The 23,666-nt window shown below is 36.6% G+C and overlaps 1 protein-coding gene across 38 annotated transcripts; it reads left to right on the forward strand.

The window, feature by feature from the left end:
* The first annotated feature begins 85 nt into the window (after positions 1-85).
* LOC138625920 (trichohyalin) lies at positions 86-23,275 on the forward strand. Of its 38 annotated transcripts, XM_069707222.1 has the most exons (38): positions 88-527; positions 2,687-2,890; positions 2,989-3,072; positions 3,162-3,266; positions 3,366-3,521; positions 3,756-3,899; positions 4,035-4,178; positions 5,075-5,218; positions 5,342-5,461; positions 5,605-5,724; positions 5,873-5,884; positions 6,001-6,045; positions 6,142-6,168; positions 7,309-7,437; positions 7,530-8,972; positions 10,498-10,557; positions 10,734-10,874; positions 11,235-12,440; positions 12,558-12,757; positions 12,845-12,874; positions 13,052-13,151; positions 13,209-13,298; positions 13,350-16,013; positions 16,257-16,325; positions 17,227-17,322; positions 17,684-17,779; positions 18,253-18,348; positions 18,710-18,805; positions 19,279-19,374; positions 19,734-19,829; positions 20,270-20,365; positions 20,955-21,005; positions 21,257-21,322; positions 22,005-22,052; positions 22,135-22,179; positions 22,351-22,398; positions 22,892-23,087; positions 23,198-23,275. In XM_069707222.1, the coding sequence occupies exons 1-37, from the start codon at positions 518-520 to the stop codon at positions 23,053-23,055; spliced, it is 8,541 nt and encodes a 2,846-aa protein (XP_069563323.1). In that variant the 5' UTR covers positions 88-517; the 3' UTR covers positions 23,056-23,087; positions 23,198-23,275. The 38 variants fall into 38 exon arrangements, with proteins under 38 accessions (XP_069563332.1, XP_069563333.1, XP_069563323.1 ...); XM_069707214.1 differs by having other exon boundaries at positions 12,558-13,151; positions 13,350-14,587; positions 14,702-16,013; XM_069707204.1 differs by having other exon boundaries at positions 12,558-13,151; positions 13,350-13,589; positions 13,620-16,013.
* Positions 23,276-23,666: the final 391 nt, after the last annotated feature.

The following is a 23,666-nucleotide window of genomic DNA, read 5'->3' on the forward strand; positions in this document are numbered from 1 at the left end:
TGCAGAGCTCCAGCTAAGAATAACCTGGATCTTCTGAGGGATAAAGTTACAGTGAAGCCTCCCTGCTCTCCTCTGACCTATACCCATGTGAGGCACCAATAACACTGAGTGGGATATTCTGTCTGTTCCCCCTCACCCTAGCCAGCCCTGTGCTTAGCTTGGCTCTTTTCTCCCCTGCGTTGCTTTCCTTTGCTTCACCGTCCCCAGACCCCCTTCTTCAATGCTGCCGCACTGCCAGCACCAAATTCCCCAACACCTGTAAGCTCACAGTTTCTGTTTGATTTTCCATTTTCTTCCTTTTTCTATTTTGGAGAAGTTCAACCTGTGGATGACATGGGTCAGGAAACAAGACTGTGATCCCCAAGTGGAAATGGAATAATGAACTAACTTGGACTTTGTTTTTGTTTTTTTACTGAAAACTTAATGCTGATTGGATCTACTGAAGCTGTCACCAGTCAGTTCTGCATGAAGAAGCTTTGTCGCCAAATCAAAACATTTAAATAGTCTCCACATCACCATGGCTGAAGGTAAGACTGTAACACCTGTATCTTTAACCACGGTTGATCAGATTAACTGCACATTACTTTTTGCTACACTGAAAAAAATCCTAATAGATAAATGGTAATGTTTTGATAAGCTGTGTCTTCCTAGGAAGATGTGTTGAAAGTCGGTTGCTATAAATACAAGATATCATGTAGCCAGAGTATTAGCGTCGCTCTCCTGTGACAGACGTGACCGCTGCTGCAGCTGACTTCTGGCTTTCCAACGGTGGCGCTAGAAGAACTCGTGTTTTGCTTATGTAAAAGTACCAAATCAGTATTGTAACTGCTTCTACTTGCATACTTCCAAGGTGTCACAAGGACAAGTATGGATTCTGTAGTGAAATGTTCCATAACATATTATACTAGTAATACTGATGGATTCAGTGTGTAAACAGCATTTTACTGCTGCAGTAAATGGAGATGAATCTAGTTGTAACGACTATATTATATTCCATATTTATTACAATTAGCAAGGTTAGTCTAGTTGTTCCCAGTCTGAGGCTAGTCCCCTCCAAAAGAAACAACATAAATAAACAAGGGACAGAAAAATAAATCTGACCGACAATTTATTATCGGTTTTTAGACTAAACTTTTAGATAATTTGAACTCTTCGGGGCACAAACTGTTATTAAGATGTAACCATATGGCAGGTTTACAATGGGAAGTGCTAACAATAAAACATTCATGAACCTCTGAAATGTGACAAAGGACCACAGGCAAGCAAAGAGTCTCGTCTTCTCAGGTGTCACAAGCATACTGTGTGAGGAAGTGAATCATGAGTCAGACATGCTCAGAGTTCATTCACAGTTTGAAGGTGTCTCTAACACCCTGGCTGCAGGTCCAAGTTGGAAAGTACAGCAAAACAGATAGTCTCACATACTGTCAGCTGATGACATTCATTTAATATGAATACATGTGGATAATCTTACTAATGAAATTACAATGACAGATGATTGCTGCCTTTTCTGAACTTTAGTATGATGAGATGTTACAAACATTGTTTACAAAGTTATATCTTAACAGCCTCATATAAATGGTAGAAATATATCACAAAGTTTTGCTAAATCATTGTTTATGACTCATTGAGCTGTATCGTCAGCCGTTTTCACAACTGTGTCCTTACCATGAGCAGTGTGGTCCGACATGAGTGCACAAGTTTTACAAGGAACAGTTTTGATGTTTTCATGAGTTTTTTGCTTTTAGGTAGGTAGGTAGGTAGGTAGGTATTTACTTTATTAATCCCCGAAGGGAAATTAAAAAAAAATAAAAAAATTATGCACTGGTTCATGCTTTTCTCATTGATCTGAAGCTCGGCTCTGTTGGAGAAGAAATTTTAAAAAAGCATGTCATGTATTTCAGTGCTTTACAGTTCGGAAACATGAATCAAAACATGGTGACAGCTGTGGAGTCAGATCAAACCTCACCACACACTCCTGAGGAAACACTTTCTTTGAGATTTTGAGCAGTGAACTCTTAATAAATGAGGATGACATTCAAAACTTTATATTTGCTAATACTTATAGTTTTGAAAACTACTTTTCGGGTTTTTTTTTATTTTTTTTATTTTAAATGAAGGACGATGATAACACAAGCAGAAAACATTTGTACAATTGACACATGCTTCTTTGCAGAATTGTATGGTGCCATTTTCTTTTCCAGGATCCAACCGATATCCCCGTGGCAGATATGATATTATTTTTTATGTGCACATAATATAAACAAAACATTTTCAAAAACAATACCCTAAGATTTGTGAGGGAGATACAGTAGGTACTGAAAGGAACATTTTACTGTTGGAAAAAAAAAAGTTTCAGTGCCCTCTGGTGGACAAACTATGCCATTCTGACACATAATATTTGGCACTTGGTGCAGTTTCTTGCTGCTTATAAGCAGTCATATATGCCCGCAACTATATATATTTTAAAAGCTGACATTAGCGTATTTTTTGGTATAGCCGATTTAACATAGCTCCAAATGTGCTTTTTAGCTGCTGAATAACAAAGAAACTCAAATAGAACCAATGTTCCAGTGTAGTAGCTAAAGCAGTTAATAACAATATAAAAAAGAGGTCACAACCATAAATAGTTTGACCAAAAAAATTGAATATATCAGTGACTTTTGTATCTCCATGTTTTTCCGAATAGGAGCCAAACCGGCCTCCTCCACTGCAGCCAGAGGGTCCAATGGAGCAGCAGCACCACAGACGAGCTCGCTCAGATCAATGGGTCTGGGGCTCCTTGGGAAGCTGAAAATGTCTGTGGAGTTGCTGATCGCCCTGGCTGCTCTGCTGTCTTGGGTGGTTGTAGGTGTGGTGATGTTTGACTTAGTGGAGTACAAGGCTGTCCCTGGTAAGTCTAAAAAAAAATATGTATCTTTTTAAGAGTTGTCATTTGAGTCCCCAGATGTGCAGAATAATCAACACGTTTGTCATTACTGACGTTTATAGACGTTCAGCAAATCATCACGGACCCTGTTCAAGCTGTAAACGACGCTGTCGATGAAGTCTCCAGGCTGCTCAATAAGTTTCAAGGTGGGACATTCAAGCTCGACAAAAGTAGTTCATTTCTAATTGTGCATTAGTGTCAACATTGTAATGCATGACTTGCTTCTTTTTTTCAGAATGTGCCCCTGATTTAAGTGACCCCATGTCTGTAGCCACCTACGCAGCTGAGGAGATATCGGTAGCAAAAGACGGATTTGTTCAATATTTTTCAGATGAGGAAGGTAAGACAACTTAAAATCATAGGCACATGCATGAGAAAAGAACATTTTAATATAAACATGAAGTAGCCATGTTGCTAATAATCTTCCTCCAAACCACAGGGAACTCCTACCTCAGCTACGTTGACCCTGTGGTCATTGGTAGACGAGCTTTCCATTCGACTAGTGATTTCATGTGTGGAGTGGTGGGCTCCTTCAGGGACACACTGTGTGCTGTTGTCGATATGATATTGGATAACATACTCGATATAAAGAAAGGTGTGTATTCCATATTTTAATAAATAGATAATAATTTTCATATCTGTGATTGTTTGCTTACCCTGTTTCACACATAATTAAATAACATTAAATAATCTGTCTTCAGAGAGTCTAACCTTGTGATTAATTCAGATAGACTTTACTGGCTTTTAACTGCCCGGTTGAAGCATCATAATTATAATTATTAGAACAATAATAACTCTTTCCCTCACAACTGCTTGTTTTTATCCTCAGGAAAAATGGATCTTAGCCACATTGATCCTGTCGTAGCAGGCAGAGATTTCTTCAGTGTTACTAACGAGCTTATGTGTGAAGTGGTGGGCTACGTCCAGGGTGTGCTCTGTTCTATATTGGACACTATACTGGATGTAGTGAAAGGTATTCGCTCTCCCTTGTTTAACCTGTAACCTCTTAACATCTAAAAAAAAAAAAGACAATTTAACACAGTTAATGGAGGTGCCTTTATGTAATATACTGTATCTTTGCTAACCACTTTCTGTTTGGGTTTCTCAGGAACCGCTGACGTCCGCTTCATGGACCCTGTGCCAATTGGCAGAAATATCTTCAACATTACAAACGACACTGTGAGTGGAATTGTGGGCTACATCCAGGACGAGTTCTGTGCCATCTTAGACACTGTCCTGGATATAATTAAAGGTACATCCTCCATATTTTATCCTTTGTTTTGTTTGTGGTTCGATATCTACATGCTATATTATCATGTCCATATAACTCGAATATTTTAAAAATGATATGAAATTGATTACTAAGTCAAGGTTATTACTCATTAAATGTTAGGTTGTGTTTGTTTCAGCCCGGTATCATGCCAGAGCATGTAATACACCTGTCAGTCCACCAGAACATACTGTGTCAGTGTCAAGTTTTGCCTCACATAGGTGTGAAAGGGACACGTTTGACCTGGGTCAAAGTAGGGGGTTATGAGATGAAGTACAAAGAATGATAAAGTCGGAGTAGGTAGGAGGTCGACGGTGGTTGGACGGAACAAACACAGGACTTTAACCCACACGCCTGGTATTCGAGTCTGTGAGAAAGCAAAAGTCAATGTGGATTTCTTTTATGTATGGGAAGTTACATAGATAACGCAGCATATTTACCTTCTGTTATGTATGTGAAGTAACTTATTTGACGCGTGATATTACTTCTGTAAAATGACCAATGCCCAAACCATTATCTCTTCGTAACCCTAATCACCATGGTACCTTATTTTTCATGGCTAGGTGAGACAAAACTTGGCAGCGTAACGGTATTATCTAGTGAAGTGAAGGGTGTATTACACAATTGGAGTGACATCTTGTTGGTTTATGTAAACTGGACTAAACTGTTTACTAAAGTACAAATTTAGAGGGTAATCGTCAGCTAATTGTAACCCTGGAGGCTTGTTTTTGTAGTGAAAATGATCAAATAACTGACCACCAGCTTTTCCTGTTGGTCTTTAATTGTCTTTTCTCATGTCTATATAACAAGGTAACACTGAATTTGAGGAATGAAGTAACTCACTGGAGCTTTGCCCTGAATGTGTGCTGTTCTTGCAGGAATCACTGACATTAGCTTCATTGACCCCGTGGTTATTGGCAGAAATGTCTTCAGTGTTACTAATGACTTTGTGAGTGGAGTAGCGGGATACATCCACAATGTGCTCTGTGCAGTCTTGGATGTGATACTGGATACATTAAAAGGTACAGTATCTGCCAAGGTCTTTGACCTTTACCTCACCCATGTGTACCATTAACATGCACACAATCTATTGTAGCCTTTTCACAACCTTCATGAGCCCTTTTTTTTCCCCCTCTGTTCCTCAGACATCCAAGATGCTTTGGGATTCAGTCCCATGTCAGTTCTGAAGAGAACAGCAGAAATCACCACAGAACAGATAAACATGCTTGTGGGCTACGTCTCCACAACACTGATCGGTGATGAAGGTCTGTTTTAACACACCAGCTCGATCTCATTACGTCACTACTCCTGGCTTTTTTATGAAGGCACACAAATGTATGAAAATAAATCAGAGCAGATATTTTTGGGGAGGAGCTTTTACTTACCGTGTGGTGTTTTGATTATTCAGGGATCATGCCTGAAGTGTCCATTGACCCCATGAAGGTTGTGGAGGATGCTGTGTTGGAGTTCTCGGACAAGAAAGATTTGTTCATGGGTTACATGTCAAGCATGCTTGTTGGTGATCAAGGTATGATCGACTATATCTGGTGTGTTACTTTTATACAAGAATGTCCTATCTTTTAAAACTGTTCATTAGAAAACTAAAAATAAACTGACACCTTGATTTTTTTCTTTTGTTTCATGTGAACGTGTCGTCACTCTGGGTGTAAATATAGTAACAGAAAAAGGTTTAACTTTTTAATTATTGTTTTGTTGCACCTAGAAACATCTTGTTAACAGATTATTGCTGTCCAATATTCTGAGACACACTCTTATGAAACCATATTTGATTCTTTATGCTTAGATGAAACTGTTGCCTCACCAGCTATCAATTTGGTTCAAAGAAAAGGTAAGAAATGACAATATTCCTCTTCATTTTTCAGAAAATGATTCAATCATTTCAAAACAAACTAAATCCTTTCTTTATATCATCTTTGAAACATAGGTGAATTTCTGCCTCCATTTGAAAAAGGTAAGGAAGTATCTCAATCATAAATATATTGCACATGTACACATGTAATGTACCTTCTACAGGTGCAATGTGTGTTGCCAGAAAATAGAATGCATAGACTTGCTGTGTTTATTTCCAGATGTGTTTCTGGCCTTTTAGTGAATGTTCACACTGATTTCTGTTTTTCTTGCAATGTCAATGTCATGCAAACTGTTTTCAAGTCTGCCTTTTGGTTTTGGTATGCCTCACTGTTTGGTGGAATACAGCAACCCTGAAATACTATGAAACTGTGTGTCAGTCTGTTTAAATCAACTCCATCTGTACTTATTACATTTTGGCATGAAGAAATATGCGTCATCTATATTTTCATAAACATCTGTAAGCAAGCACTTTGTTATGGATGTGCTGATTGCATTGCTCTCTTTCAATTTCACACTGACAATTTGTTGCAACATTTTACAGGAATGTGCATTCATGTTTGCCATGAAGTTGTTTTTTGATCCGGTCATCATGTTTTGTCTCTAACTTTGAAAAATAAATTCTCTGCAACATTATGCATGATGACTCATCAATAATGTGTCCTCTGGAGCTGCATTCTCTTGTTGCTTTTTCCTGCATCTTCTGTACGACTGACTGACATCTGTATTTCAACTATTTGAATAGCTGTCATATATATTTGGATTGTCTGAACTGGATGACGTGTTTTTTTACGTGGACTATTTCATTCTACCTGTGCATAAAATCATACAAGTCTACATCACATGTTTGAAAAGTTAGTACTTAGAATATTCAGACATTTTGCTAAAGAACTACCCTTAGCTACTTTTTCAGGAACTTAAAATACCTTTGTTTTTAAAAGAAAGCTATCTCTGCAATTTTCTGAGATTTAAGTCTAGCTAATTTATTATTGGTATAGGTAATTTGTAAGATTTGTAGAAAGTAAGCAAAATGTAGCCTTCAATCCCTGTGAGCTAATTTTGTTTTAAATCATAAGCAAATGAAGAAATTCACAAACTGCAACATGTGGTGTACACTATCCTGTATACTGTGTGGTCATTGTCATTGACGCCATTTACCCCCATTAATTTCCTTCTGTACCTTAACATTCATTTGGAGCCGAGAACATCAGATAAGAGAGATGACCATTGGTTCATGGTACAGTTACAGAAATCATGGACGCTGCCGAAGATGAAGCTGCTCCTGCTACAGAGATAAGTGAAGACTCAAAGATGGAGGAGGTGGATGCTGGAGCACCCACTGAAACTGCCAGTGACGCAGAGGAAGATGATGGTATTCACATGTTCTTTTTTTCTTTAACAGTCACATTAATTAGCTTGAAGATCAATAAACAGGCACTAAATTGTTTGCTATCACGTCAATAGTGAAGCATGGCGACCTTGAAGAAAAAGAACCATCACTGAAAGAGGAGGAAATCCTTGATGATGACAGCAGGGAGGAGAAGGAAAATGTTGAGCCGGAAAAGACTGTTGACAAGAAAGAAGAGGAGATTAAAACAGCTGCAGAACAACTAGAAGAAGAAGACAAGGACGAGAAGGGTGATGGTAGAGAGGAGGAGGAATTCAAATTAGAGAAAGATGAAGAAGAAGAGGGAGACATGAAGACAGAAGAGGTTGTGGTGGAAAAAGAGGAGGAGGAGACACAAACTGCAGAGGGGGCAGCAGAGGAGGAGGAGGAGGAGACCACAGCAGAAGAGGTTTTGGTAGAAGAGGAGGAGGAACAGGAAACCAAAATTGAAGATGTTTTGGCTGAAGATGAGGAGGACGAGCAGGAGAAAGAGAAGGACACCAAAAACGATGATGTTTTGGCTGAAGATGAGGAAGACGAGCAGGAGACAGAGGAGGACACCAAAAGTGAAGACGGTTTGGTAGAAGATGAGGAGGAGGAGACCAAAACTGAAGACTTTTTGGGAGGCGAGGAGGAGACCAAAACTGAGGATGTTATGGCAGATGAGGAAGAGGAGACCAAAACTAAAGATGTTATGGTAGAGGAGGAAGAGGAGGAGACCAAAACTAAAGATGTTATGGTAGAGGAGGAAGAGGAGGAGACCAAAACTAAAGATGTTATGGTAGAGGAGGAAAAGGAGGAGACCAAAACTAAATATGTTATGGTAGAGGAGGAAGAGGAGGAGACCAAAACTAAAGATGTTATGGTAGAGGAGGAAGAGGAGGAGACCAAAACTAAAGATGTTATGGTAGAGGAGGAAGAGGAGGAGACCAAAACTAAAGATGTTATGGTAGATGAGGAGGAAGAGGAAGAGACCATAACTGAGGAAGATTTGGTTGAAGATGTGGAACAGGAGGAGGAGGAAGCAAAAACAGAAGAAGCGAAGGACATTGACGATAAATATCTTCATGCTGATGAACAAAGAGATGAACAAAACATTGAAAAATCTGACAGTGATGTCAAAGATCAATTTGAGAAAACTGATGGCGAAGAACTAGAAATAGCAGATGAGGAGGAAGAAGACAAGGGAGAACAAAAACAAGACGATATAGAGATTAAGGAGGACGATGAAGAAAAAGAGCCATCAGTTGAAAAACTTGATCTTAAAATTCTGTCTTCTCAAATGCTCGATAATGACACTGGTGCTCCCGAATCTTATAATGATGATGAGGAAGAGAAAACTACTTTACTGCCTGTTTACAACGAATACTCTGACGTCATTGATGATGGTGATGAAAATAACAACAACAGTGAGAGCAGAAAGACTGAACCTAAACGAAAGAGGAAGGCTCGTATTTCCTTCGAGAGTCTCGGAAGAGTCAGATCTCACAAAGAAGAACACCTCAATAAATATGAGAAAGGTACAAAAAACATTATCATCACATATTCTTCGTCCCGTTTTCCATTTTTGGTCATGATGATATATCTGGATGATGAGTGTGTGGATTCATGATAAGTGTCATGCAATATCGGTGTGAATTTACATCTATGTTATGACATGACTAAAGTTGCTAAGGCCTAACAGATATCTGTTCGATGACTGATGTCACGTTTTCCTTTTGTTTCTTTGCTGACAATGTGTTTGTGAATTTGTTTTGTGGCTTTTTAATCAAGCAGAGCATCAAGTTTTTAGGACAGTACATTTATTTTCTTGATCATTGATTGTGAGAGAATTATTGTTTAAAATTGTACAAAATACTATTGTTTTCTCTTTTATCCAAAACTGAGGAAGAAGGTTGGCATGAGTTTAATCACTGCGCGTTGAGTGCAGATAGGTCCAGGACCTGTTTAGCCAAGCTTCGCACAAATAGGAGAATTGGGGACACAAATGTTTCTCATTCCTTTCATTTAAACTTGTACAATCATTAAGGGCTGGCCCTCATTACATTGATGTAAAATAAGAGTTTCAAATAACTTAAAAACAATAAATTAAACCGCTAATGATACAAGTACAAACGACAAATCAATTAAAACAGGTACAAACAGAAGCTGAGTGATACATTCAGGCTCTTGGATGTAGTTTGTAAATTATGAAACATATTCAGAGTTAAAGCAAAGGGGAATTTATGCAATTTTGGCTGCAGGAAGCCTTTACGCTAAAGATTACATTAGTCACTAACTTATGCATCCACCATGTGTTTGAAGCATGTCTATGATGTGCCTATGCGACAATCGTCAAATAACTTGTGTTATTTTCCCACACCTTTTTTTAAATCTCTGTAAAAATTATGTAATCTAAAGTGGAAAGAAAACATTTGAACTTGAGCTTGAGCTTGTTTGAATACATTTTCATCTCAGTTTGTAATGCCCAGAGACCTGTTGACCAGAAAGCTCATGCACATTAATTGTTGGGTTGCCTCTAAAACTTGCTTTGAATTCGGCCTGATCACTTCCCTTGCAAACAGAAATAACAAGCTCCAGTCAAGATCTACTTAGATCAGAAACTTATTTTGAAGTAGGTGTTAATAGCTACACTGGAAGAAGATCTTGGGACCAATATAGTACAGCAGCTTAAGTGTTCCTCCTTCAAACAGTGCAGTGATTGCCCTTGGTATGAGTTGGAGCCATTAGCATAGAGTGCAGCTAGATGGTGCTAAAAGGCTGAGAAAAACAGTGATGGATTTCTGGATGAAGACTAAAGAGTAACTGGATATTATTTTATTTTACAACTTTGCAGAAAGCTTTGAAAACACAGGTCTCATTATTTTAACAATATGTATAAACAATCATATTTGCAGTGTGTTTTTGACCACTGTAGTGAATTTAGCGCTGTAATGCTTGTGGTGCTTTTGCAAGCATGATTTTTGTCATGATGACTAACAGGTTTAATTACTGGTAAACATTGCACTGTTATACACTATATTTTTTCTGTATGAAATATTTTAGTTCTCAAGGAGGCAAAGGAAAGACACGCAATAAAAGAAGTTAAAGCTGTCATTATTGCAGGTAATGTTTTTAAACAGTGCCTTTTATTCAATTTTCTTACCCCCCCCCCCTTCATTTTACAGTTCCTTATATTTTAGCTTTAACTAAATGCACTGTTTTGGTATAATTTAGTTAACACAAGACTGTAATCTATGAACCTGGTTGTTTTCCTAATGACGATGTATTACTGCTTACAGATCTCAAAGCAGCAGAACTTGAAAAGGAGGAAAAAAAGCAGGCCAAACTTGAAACAACTGTAGAACCAAAACAAGTAAAGCCAAAACGGGAAGCCAAACTTGAGGCAAAACCTCTGGACAAGAAACAAAAGAGGCCAAAAGGTAATCACATCAGATAATGAAATTACAAAATACTGTTAAAAATTGTGTAAATATCATGTAAATCTTTTTTTTTTTTTATTATTATTATTTTTTAGCTTTTTTGGAGTTCAATGTTTGTACTTGTAAAATATTAAATGTGCCCCACAAAATAATGCTACCATATCATTTATTTGTTAATTGTACTGTACATATTGCTATTAACTGTCAACATGAAAAAACTTGATGCACACAAAACAAACTCTAAACAAATATGTTCTTCCCACATGAAACGTTGTCCAGCCTTGAGACTTCCACGGTTAAGTCTGTTAAATATATCTTAAAGAATGTGCTAAACTGAACCTTTTATGTTTTTTTTAGAAGAAGAGCCAGAGAAGAAGCTTTTTAATGAAAAGGAAGATGTGAAGAAACCGCCCAAAGAAAAGAAACAACTTAAAAAATCTCCCAGAGAAGAGAAAGGAGTCAAGGAACTACAAAAAGAAGACAAAGAAGACAAGAAACCACCAAAAGAAAAGAAAGGTGTCAAGAAAACACCAAAAGAAGAGAAAGAGATCAAGAAACTTTTAAAAGAAGAGAGAGAAGTCAAAAGACCACACAAAGAAGAGAAAGAGGTCAAGAAACCACCAAAAGAGGAAAAAGAGGTCAAGAAACCTCTCAAAAAAGAGAAAGAAGTCAAGAAACCACCAACAGAGGAAAAAGAGGTCAAGAAACCTCTCAAAAAAGAGAAAGAAGTCAAGAAACCACCAACAGAGGAAAAAGAGGTCAAGAAACCACCAAAAGAGGAAAAAGAGGTCAAGAAACCACCAAAAGAGGAAAAAGAGGTCAAGAAATCTCCCAAAAAAGAGAAAGAAGTCAAGAAACCACCCAAAGAGAAAGAGGAGAAGAGGCCTCCAAAAGAAGAGACAGAAGTCACAAAACCAACCAAAGAAGAGAAAGAAGTCAAGAAACCACTAAAGGAAGAGAAAGAGGTCAAAAAACCTTCCAAAGAAGAGAAAGAAATCAAAGAACCACCCAAAAAAGAGAAAGAAGTCAAGAAACCACCAAAAGAGGAAAAAGAGGTCAAGAAACCTCCCAAAAAAGAGAAAGAAGTCAAGAAACCACCCAAAGAGAAAGAGGAGAAGAGGCCTCCAAAAGAAGAGACAGAAGTCACAAAACCAACCAAAGAAGAGAAAGAAGTCAAGAAACCACTAAAGGAAGAGAAAGAGGTCAAAAAACCTTCCAAAGAAGAGAAAGAAATCAAAGAACCACCCAAAGAAGAGATAGAAGTTAAGAAACATCCAAAAGAGGAAAAGGAGGTCAAGAAACCACCAAAAGAAAAAGAAGTCAAGAAACCACCAAAAGAAGAGAAAGAGGTCAAGAAGCCGTACAAAGAGAAAGAAGATACAAGACCTCATAAAGAAGAGAAAGAGGTCAAGAAACCTCCGAAAGAAGAGAAAGAAGTTAAGGAACCACCAAAAGAGGAAAAGGAGGCCAAGAAACCACCAAAAGAGGAAAAGGAGGCCAAGAAACCACCCAAAGAAGAGAAAGAGGTCAAAAAACCTTCCAAAGAAGAGAAAGAAGATACAAGACCTAATAAAGAAAAGAAAGAGGTCAAGAAACCTATCAAAGAAGGGAAAGAGTTGAAGAAACCACCAAAAGAAGAGAAAGAGGTTAAGAAACCGTACAAAGAGAAAGAAGATACAAGACCTCATAAAGAAGAGAAAGAAGTTAAGGAACCACCCAAAGAAGAGAAAGAGGTCAAGAAACCACCAAAAGAGGAAAAGGAGGTCAAGAAACCACCAAAAGAAGAGAAAGAAGTCAAGCAACCACCCAAAGAAGAGAAAGAGGTCAAGAAACCTCCCAAAGAAGAGAAAGAAGTTAAGAAACCACCAAAAGAAGAGAAAGAGGTCAAGAAACTGTACAAAGAGAAAGAAGATACAAGACCTCATAAAGAAGAGAAAGAAGTTAAGGAACCACCCAAAGAAGAGAAAGAGGTCAAGAAACCACCAAAAGAGGAAAAGGAGGTCAAGAAACCCCCAAAAGAAGAAAAAGAAGCCAAGAAACCACCAAAAGAAGAGAAAGAAGTCAAGAGACCTCCCAAAGAAGAGAAAGAGGTCAAGAAACCACCAAAAGAAGAGAAAGAGGTCAAAAAACCTTCCAAAGAAGAGAAAGATACAAGACCTCATAAAGAAGAGAAAGAGGTCAAGAAACCTCCCAAAGAAGATAAAGAGGTCAAGAAACCACCAAAAGAAGAAAAAGAGGTCAAAAAATCTTCCAAAGAAGAGAAAGAAGATACAAGACCTCATAAAGAGAGAGAAGTCAAGAAACCTTGCAAAGAAGAGAAAGAGGTAAAGAAACCTCCAAAGGAAGACAAAGAAGTCAAGAAACCACCCAAAGAAGAGAAAGAAGATAAGAGACCTTATATAAAAGAGAAAGAGGACAAGACACCTCCCAAAAAAGTCAAGAAACCACTAAAAGAAGAGAAAGAAGTCAAGAGACCTCCCAAAGAAGAGAAAGAGGTAAAGAAACCTCCCAAAGAAGAGAAACAAGTAGAGAAACCACCAAAAGAAGAAAAAGAGGTCAATAAACCACAAAAAGAAGAAAAAGAGGTCAAGAGACCTTCCAAAGAAGAGATAGAAGTTAAGAAACCACCCAAAGAAGAGAAAGAAGTCAAAAAACCTGCCAAAGAAGAGAAAGAAGTAGAGAAACCACCAAAAGAAGAGAAAGAGGTCAAGAAACCTTCAAAGGAAGACAAAGGAGTCAAGAAACCTCCCAAAGAAGAGAAAGAGGTAAAGAAACCTCCCAAAGAAGAGAAAGAAGTAGAGAAACCACCAAAAGAAAATAAAGAGGTCAAGAAACCCCCAAAACAAGAGAAATATGTAAAGAAATCACCAAAAGAAGAGAAAGATATCAAGAGACCTCCCAAAGAAGAGAAAGAAGTAGAGAAACCACCAAAAGAAAATAAAGAGGTCAAGAAACCCCCAAAACAAGAGAAAGATGTAAAGAAATCACCAAAAGAAGAGAAAGATATCAAGAGACCTCCCAAAGAAGAGAAAGAGGTCAAGAGATCTCCCAAAGATGAGAAAGAAGCCAAGAGACCTCTCAAAGAAAAGAAAGAGGTAAAGAAACCTACCAAAGAAGAGAAAGAAGTAGAGAAACCACCAAAAGAAGATAGAGAGGTCAAGAAACCCTCAAAAGAAGAGAAAGAAGCCAAGAAACCACCAAAAGAAGACAAAGAAGTAAAGCAACAACCAAAAGAAGAGAAAGAAATCAAGAGAGCTCCCAAAGAAGAGAAAGGGGTCAAGAAACTGCCCAAAGAGAAAAAAGTAGAGAAACCACCAAAAGAAAATGAAGAGGTCAAGAAACCCCCAAAAGAAGAGAAAGAAGTAAAGAAACCACCAAAAGAAGAGAAAGATGTCAAGAGACCTACCAAAGAAGAGAAAGAGGTCAAGAGATCTCCCAAAGATGAGAAAGAAGTCAAGACACCTCTCAAAGAAGAGAAAGAGGTAAAGAAACCTACTAAAGAAGAGAAAGTAGTAGAGAAACCACCAAAAGAAGATAAAGAGGTCAAGAAACCCGCAAAAGAAGAGAAAGAAGCCAAGAAACCACCAAAAGAAGACAAAGAAGTCGAGAGACCTCCCAAAGAAGAGAAAGAGGTCAAGAAACCGCCTAAAGAGAAAAAAGTAGAGAAACCACCAAAAGAAGAGAAAGATGTCAAGAGACCTCCCAAAGAAGAAGTCAAGAGACTTCCCAAAGAAGAGAAAGAGGTCAAGAGACATCTCAAAGAAGAGAAAGAGGTCAAGAAACCACCAAAAGAAGACAAAGAAGTAAATAAACCACCAAAAGAAGAGAAAGAAGTCAAGAGACCTCCCAAAGAAGAGAAAGAGGTCAAGAGATCTCCCAAAGAAGAGAAAGAGGTCAAGAAACCCCCAAAAGAAGAGAAAGAAGCCAATAAGCCACCAAAAGAAGACAAAGAAGTAAAGAAACCACCAAAAGAAGAGAAAGAAGTCAAGAGACCTCCCAAAAAGGAGAAAGAAGTCAAGACACTTCCCAAAGAAGAGAAAGAGGTCAAGAAACCACCAAAAGAAGAGAAGGAAGCAAATAAAACGCTTAAAGAAAAGACGGAAAAGGAACTTCCCAAAGAGAAAGAAGCAAAGAAACCTCCAAAAGAAGAAAAAGAGGGTAAGAGACCCTTTAAGGAAGAGGAAGAGGAGAGGAGACTTCCAAAAGATGAAAAAGAAGAGAAGAAGCCAATTAAAGATGACAAAGAACAGAAACATCCCACAGAACAAAAAGAGATTAAGAAAGGTCCCAAAGAAGAGAAGAGACCTTCTAAAAAAGAAAGAGATGTAAAGAAACCACACATTGAAGAGAAAAAGGAAAAGAAACCTCTTGAAGAAGAGCAAAAAGTGGCAAAACTTCTCAAAGAACAAAAGAAACCTCAGAAAGAAGTGAAGGAACCTCTCAAAGTACAAAAGGAGGAGGGAAAACATGTAGAAGAGGAGAAAACAGAGAAGAAACCACCCAAAGACAAAGTAGAATTGAAACCATCTAAGAAAGAGATGGAGGAGAACGCAGAGAAAGAGGTGAAGCCTAAAGAAATAAAAGAAGTAAAGAAACCTTCTATGGAAAAGAGAGAGGTGAAGAAACTCTCCAAAGATGAGAGAGACCAGAGGAAACCGTCCAGGGAGGAGAAAGACATTAGGAAACCTATAAAAGAAAGAGAGGAAAAGGAGGTTAAGAAGCCCTCTAAAGATGAGAAAGAAGTAAAGCCATCCAAGGACGAGAAACACATGAAGTCACCTTCCAAAGAAGACAAAGAATTAGAGAAGCCTTCTAAAGTAGAAGTAGAAGTTCAGAAGCCCTCTAAAGAAAAGAAGACAGTGAAGCCTTCAAAGGGAGAGGAGGTAGACAAGATGCTCTCTAAGGAAGAAAAATATCAAATGGCTTCTATTGAGAAAAAAGATGTGAAGAAGCCTTCAAAGGAGGAAAAAGAACTGAAGGAGCTTCCTGAAGTAGAAAAACATTTTCTGGAGCCTTCTGTTAGGGAAAAATCTCCCAAAAAAGACAAAGAACCAACAGAGCCTAAAGAAGTCAAAGAGCATCTTAAAGAGAAAGAAGAAAAACTGACTCCAAAAGAAGAAAAGGAACCAAGGAAGCCATCCAAAGAAAAGAAAGATCAAGAAAAAAGACCTAAAGAGGCAAAACAAGACAAAACACCAACCATAGAAGAGAAAGAAGAAACAAAGTTTGAAAAAGAACAATCAGAAATTATCCACAAAGATAAGAAAAAAACAGCTAAATCTTCTGAAGGGATGAAAGAGGAGGAAAAGCAAGAGAGACTTTCCAAAGAAAAGGCAGTTCCAAAGAAGACTGCAAAGGAGAAACAAGACCAAGGGAAACCTCCCAAAGAAAAGAAAGAGATGACTCCCAAAGAAGACAAAGAACATGTGAAGAAGAGAGTCACAAAGACGGGTATATAAAGGCCAACAATATAATGTTTTTAGTAATTAGACAATGTAAAGATCTGGTGACCATTACCTAAACCACTAACAAGACTACCGCTAGTCAGCAGCTCTATTAAGCTAATGGTGCTTTGGGTGAAAAGCTCATTTCATCATACAGACATGCTGCCATTGACAATGCAAGAATGTGGATATTTAGCAAGGATAATAATTACCCTGATAACTATCTTAATTTTGCGTGTTAGCATGCACATTTCATAAGGAGCACTAGATGCAAAGTAAGCTAATGGGAATGTTCTTAGTTTTGTAGGTATGTGGTTCCAAACCAAAGATTCAGAAAACCTGAAATTATAGCTAGAAGCTGATGGTCAAAGTATCCAAAGGAATATCCAAAGGAAGTCAGTACCAAATTATATGAAAATCAACCTATGACGTCAAACTCAGTGGCGCAAGAGGAAAGGTCAGAGGATCATTAGACTCATTAAGTTTTTTTTTGGGGGGGGGGAACCATAAATGTCTGTACAAAAATGTGTTTGGCTAAAACTTATGGGCTGGCACACTAAAAAAAATACTGTTTCATTGAAGTACAGTTCTCCCAATATAGTATTTGGAAACATAAGTTGCACTTAAATAAAGTTCCTCATGAGGTTCCCAAAGAAATTCCAAAAGATACTAAGAAGACACAGTATAAGGCTTCATTTGGATTGGGAAACATTTCTTGCATTTCTACCTTTTGTATAATTTGTGAAACTGGTCAATCAGCTAATCTTTTTTTATTTCAAACGCTGGACCTAAAAAAAAAAAAAATCTATCTATATAAATTCATATCTTTATAGAATAAATGGGCCCTTCATATTCACATGCAGTCCGATGCTGAAATTGGAGAATAAAGTTTCCTCCTTCTGTTTCAGCTGATGAACCCAAGAAGCCTGCAAAGGTGGTGAAGGCAGTTAAAAAGCAAATAGTTCCGGTCCTGAAAAAGGAACATGTGAATGTTACAAAAACAGGTAATAAACTTAAAGCTAGAGTGTGTACATTTTAAATCACTTGCAACCACTGAATTTTAAAACTAAAAGAGATCAAGAGAAGTAATTCAATTTGTGAGAGGGTGCAAGCTGCTAACAATGATTATTTTGTTTGGAAGGGAAATATCTATGTTAAATGAATTATAAATTACAATTTAATAGATTTATACACAAATAAACATATATTTAGAGAGACATTTACAGTTTAATACATTTATATTAAAATTAAAGCATGGCTCTCATTAGGCACTGCTTTATTTTTGGATTGGCAAACATTTATTGCATTTCTACCTTTTGTATAATTTGTCAAACTGGTCGATCAGCTAATCCTTTTTTATTTCAGACGCTGGACCTAAAAAATCTGTAAGGAGAATTAAAATTGTCAAGAAGGATATTGCATCTCTCCTCAAAAAGGAACATCTTAATGTTACAAAAGCAGGTGAGACAATATGTAAAAGTATAGGTAACTGGGTTTTATATTAACTGTTTGAGTAGTTTTGCAGTGTCAGTTCACATACAGTTGTTTATATAAGTCTAAATATTAAAATGAATTGTTGAAAAGAACAAGATGTCCTCCACTACAGCACCGTTCATTTTTTCATGATTTTGAAGAAGCTATTACAAACAAAGCACACGACTGTAGTTCAGGACCTGCTCCCTACAGTTGATGTTGGATTCAGATGGTGAAAGTTTCTCAACCTTAGAAGTTCAGTGTAGAATTTTGGTGAATCTTTTGGTCAAAGTGTTCAGAAATATTAATTCAATAATGTATAATCTCCTGGGCCTAAAAGTAATGTTTTCATTGCCTTAGAATGGGCCCTTTATATCTACATAGTGTGAATGGGCCTTTCATATTCACATGCAGTCTGATGCTGAAATTGGAGAATAATTTTTCCTCTCCTTCTGTTTCAGCTGATGAACCTAAGAAGCCTGCAAAGGTGCTGAAGGCTGTTAAAAAGCAAATAGTTCCAGTCCTGAAAAAGGAACATGTGAATGTTACAAAAACAGGTAATGAATTTAAAGCTAGAGTGTGTACATTTTAAATCACTTGCAACCACTGAATTTTAAAACTAAAAGAGATCAAGAGGACTAATGAAATTTGAGAGGGTGTAAGCTGCTAACAATGATTATTTTGTTTGGAAGGGAAATATCTATATTAAATGAATTATAAATTGCAATTTAATAGATTTATACACAAATAAACATATATTTAGAGAGAGACATTTACAGTTTAATACATTTATATTAAAATTAAAGCATGGCTCTCGTTAGGCACTGCTTTATTTTTGGATTGGCAAACATTTATTGCATTTCTACCTTTTGTATAATTTGTCAAACTGGTCGATCAGCCAATCCTTTTTTATTTCAGACGCTGGACCTAAAAAGTCTGTAAGGAGAATTAAAGTTGTCAAGAAGGATATTGCATCTCTCCTCAAAAAGGAACATCTTAATGTTACAAAAGCAGGTGAGACAATATGTAAAAGTATAGGTAACTGGGTTTTATGTTAACTGTTTGAGTAGTTTTGCAGTGTCAGTTCACACACAGTTGTTTATATGAATCTAAATATTAAAATGAAGAGTTGAAAAGAACAAGATGTCCTCCACTACAGCACCGTTCATTTTTTCATGATTTTGAAGAAGCTATTACAAACAAAGCACACGACTGTAGTTCAGGACCTGCTCCCTACAGTTGATGTTGGATTCAGATGGTGAAAGTTTCTCAACCTTAGAAGTTCAGTGTAGAATTTTGGTGAATCTTTTGGTCAAAGTGTTCAGAAATATTAATTCAATAATGTATAATCTCCTGGGCCTAAAAGTAATGTTTTCATTGCCTTAGAATGGGCCCTTTATATCTACATAGTGTGAATGGGCCCTTCATATTCACATGCAGTCTGATGCTGAAATTGGAGAATAATTTTTCCTCTCCTTCTGTTTCAGCTGATGAACCCAAGAAGCCTGCAAAGGTGCTGAAGGCTGTTAAAAAGCAAATAGTTCCAGTCCTGAAAAAGGAACATGTGAATGTTACAAAAACAGGTGATTAACTTAAAGCTAGAGTGTGTACATTTTAAATCACTTGCAACCACTGAATTTTAAAACTAAAAGAGATCAAGAGGACTAACGAAATTTGAGAGGGTGTAAGCTGCTAACAATGATTATTTTGTTTGGAAGGGAAATATCTATTTTAAATGAATTATAAATTGCAATTTAATAGATTTATACACAAATAAACATATATTTAGAGAGACATTTACAGTTTAATACATTTATATTAAAATTAAAGCATGGCTCTCATTAGGCACTGCTTTATTTTTGGATTGGCAAACATTTATTGCATTTCTACCTTTTATATAATTTGTCAAATTGGTCGATCAGTTAATCCTTTTTTATTTCAGACGCTGGACCTAAAAAATCTGTCAGCAGAATTAAAGTTGTCAAGAAAGATATTGCATCTCTCCTCAAAAAGGAACATCTTAATGTTACAAAAGCAGGTGAGACAATATGTAAAAGTATAAGTAACTGGGTTTTATGTTAACTGAGTAGTTTTGCAGTGTCAGTTCACATACAGTTGTTTATATAAATCTAAATATTAAAATGAAGAGGAGTTGAAAAGAACAAGATGTCCTCCACTACAGCACCGTTCATTTTTTCATGACTTTCAAGAAGCTATTACAAACAAAGCACACGACTGTAGTTCAGGACCTGCTCCCTACAGTTGATGTTGGATTCAGATGGTGAAAGTTTCTCAACCTTAGAAGTTCAGTGTAGAATTTTGGTGAATCTTTTGGTCAAAGTGTTCAGAAATATTAATTCAATAGTGTATAATCTCATAGGCCTAAAAGTAATGTTTTCATTGCCTTAGAATGGGCCCTTCATATTAACATACAGTTTGATGCTGAAATTGGAGAATAATTTTTCTCTCCTGTTTCAGCTGATGAACCCAAGAAGCCTGCAAAGGTGCTGAAGGCTGTTAAAAAGCAAATTGTTCCGGTCCTGAAAAAGGAACATGTGAACGTTACAAAAACAGGTAATGAATTTAAAGCTAGAGTGTGTACATTTTACAACTAAAAGAGATCAAGAGGAGTAATGAAATTTGTGAGCAGCTAACAATGATTATTTTGTTTGGAAGGGAAATATCTATATTAAATTAATTATAAATTACAATTTAATAGATTTATACACAAACATATATATATAGAGAGAGACATTTACAGTTTAATACATTTATATTAAAATTAAAGCATGGATCTCATTAGGCACTGCTTTATTTTTGGATTGGGAAAAAGTACAATTTTCAACTTCCAACACTTGTTTTTTCTAACCTCTAGTGGTTTAACTTTTAGGCTGGTGTTAAATTACTCATTATGTCATTTTATGACAAAAGCACAACTAAATTGTAAGTATCTAGGTGTCATATTAAGTAACAGATTGAATTCCCCCACCTTTTATCTCAAGTTTTGTTCTTTTCTCATTCAGTCTACTAGAATTGTTGTGCAGTGTTTCCATTACACTTTGCTTAATGTCTTTAATAATACAATTCTACCAATAGATAGATTTAATCTGAAACAAAAATGAGATGATGAATTGTTTGTTTTTTTAATGCTCCTCAATAACAGAAGTTCCTGAAGCTCCTAAGGTGACAGCCAAACCAGAACTAGCAAAGAAAGGTATGAGCATCATGCTTTGATTCTTGTCACTTAAATTGTCAATTTTGATTTTTTTTTTTTTTGGACTAGTTAGATGCTTCATGACATAATTCCTGATCTTCTATCAGCCCATTGAAGAATTTAATTTAACCATATTCCACTTAGATAGTAAGCAAAACAGAACACATAAAAAGGGATTTATTAATAGAAAGTATCACTTAATTTATCTTTAAATAAAACTTAAAAGGCTTTTTGATGTAATTTTCCACCAGTGGCAGCTCCCAAGGAGGCAAAGAAGGAACCAAAGCAAAAACTCCCAGCTAAATCCTTCAAACCAGGTAATGCAAAAACTCACTTTGGTAACTGTGTCACTGAGAACAGAGTATAAAAATGTAATTTCACAATAGATCAATGGCAATATAAAAAAATCAAAATGACTCTTGTATTAGAATATCAAGAAACCGAGAGTACTAAGTCAATATCAACAGCTGCTATTATACAGCAGCTTGACAAGGCCCCATATTGTATAAATTCTACTTTCCTTGGCTTTTTCATAGTATGGGGATGTGGGTGCAAGATAAACACTGTGAAAGTGTCAAAATGATTAGTAAACTCATTAATAAACGCAGCCCTAATCCAGTATCTCTGCCCTCTCAGTGAGCTGTTTGTACTTCCGTAACGTTATGGCATCATATCGTCACGGAAGTCCAATGTTGTCCAAAATGTTATGAAAATGTCATATGGTGTCACTCAGAAAATAGTCAGCCAATCAAAGGAGATGCTCATTAATATTAATGAACATTAGGAACACCCACTACAATCAGATTGTTCTCAGAAGAGCACCACTGAGAGGCTTTAGAGAAGAGGTGTAAAATGGTATTGAAATGATTTTTGATACTGAAAAACACAAAAATATCTTCATGAACATGTCAGGACTATAAACAAAGCACGTTACAATATGGGACCTTTAAATGATAACACGAAGACAATGTACACACTCACTTTGCTGTAATCCCACAGATAGAGATGCAGTAAAAGAAAAGGAAAAAACAACATCTAAAAAGAAAGGTAGGGATAATCTCAAAGGCTTTTCAGGACTAATGCACGTGAATTTTGATGGTAATAATATGAAAATCATCTATTTTTTTAGTAGTACTTGACATTTCTGAACCAAAGCCAACACCTGTTCAGAAAGGTAGAGACTGTTCACATTCACTGTGTTACTTTACATTGGCATTATTTTATTATCTATCATTATTTGGTCAATTTTACCGTTTCATCTCTAAGCATTAAGTGTGTATCTGTATAATATTTTTCATGAGCGACTTCCTTATTCATGATATTCATAGTTATTTTCTATTTTTAGATGCTGAGGTTACTAAAGTAAAAGCCAAGAGTGCTCCTCCAAAGAAGGGTAAATTTACTGTATATGCAATATTTATTCAGTGGCCACTTTGTTAGGTACACTTGTACAATCTATTGAAATTCAATACAAAAATAAGCTTTTTAATGTACAACTTATGTTGAGACATTGTGTTGTAATGGACTACATTTATTTCTAAATCTCCACTTACATAAATGAATGGAGCAGAATATTGGAAATATAATTCAGTTCAGTACAAAATCATCACTACTGGAAACTAAATGGTCAAACACGTAATTGAAATACAGTGTTACCAAAAACTGAACGTTACCGTTATGGCTCAGCCTTTCAGTCGTTATTGTATGTTTGTTTCCCTGTTTCACGCCCACCAGAGGTCTGTAGTGTTTCTCTGTATACTCAGTCACTCAGATCTTAAGTTACATTCTTTTGATAATGTTTTAATCACCAAAGAAACAAATGATTAATTATCTCCACAAGAATAAAATTACCCTGCTGTAAGAAATATTGTGCTTTTAAAACACAGATGCTGCTGCTCCAAAGAAAAAGTCCAAACCAGTCCCCTTAGTAAAGGGTAAGACCGATGCACTGATATTCATAAATACCAAATTTAATACAGGATGTATATTTAATGACCAAATCTCTGTTGACAGAACAAGAAGGCACTCCCAAAAATGCCTCTCTGGTTAAAGACAGGGTCAAAATAGTGCCTATGAAGAAAGGTAATTTCCTTTCTTTTTATGTTTCACTGGTTCCAGCTTCTTACATACCTTATGGCTCAATGTTCCTAACTATTCTTCTTAATCTGTTTTAATCTGTCTTTTTTTGTCAGTGGTCAAGAAGTCAAAAGAGAAAGTCTCTGCAGCTGAGGTTTCCAAGCAGAAGCTCAAACCAGTTGTAACAAAGAGAGGCAAGACCAAGTGATATCTTTATAGTTTTAGTGGGTCTTATTTTCTGAAACACTGAACCTAAAATATCTTTATTTAGAAGCTTCTCCAGTCAAGACAAAATCACCACCAGCAGTTAAAGGTAAGAGAACACTAAACTTTCATGTTCATGTTTACACATTTATAAGCAGGCTAAACAGATTTAAACATGTGTTTATGTCTTACAGAGGCAGAAGTACCACACAAAAATGCCTCTCTAACAAAGGAGAAGGTGAAGGTGGTGCCACTGAAGAAAGGTACATCTTTTTTAGCAAACGTTTTTATGTTCTCCTCTGCTGCACACCAAAATTGGGCTATCCATTCATTGGCTATGACTACTTCCTGTATGTTCTCTCAAAGTCAAACAATGTAACA

Source organism: Brachyistius frenatus, unplaced genomic scaffold, assembly GCF_029030835.1.
Source record: "Brachyistius frenatus isolate BFR_SWC_R1_liver_20210118 unplaced genomic scaffold, ASM2903083v1 Contig_67, whole genome shotgun sequence".
Classification (NCBI taxonomy): Eukaryota; Metazoa; Chordata; class Actinopteri; family Embiotocidae; genus Brachyistius; species Brachyistius frenatus.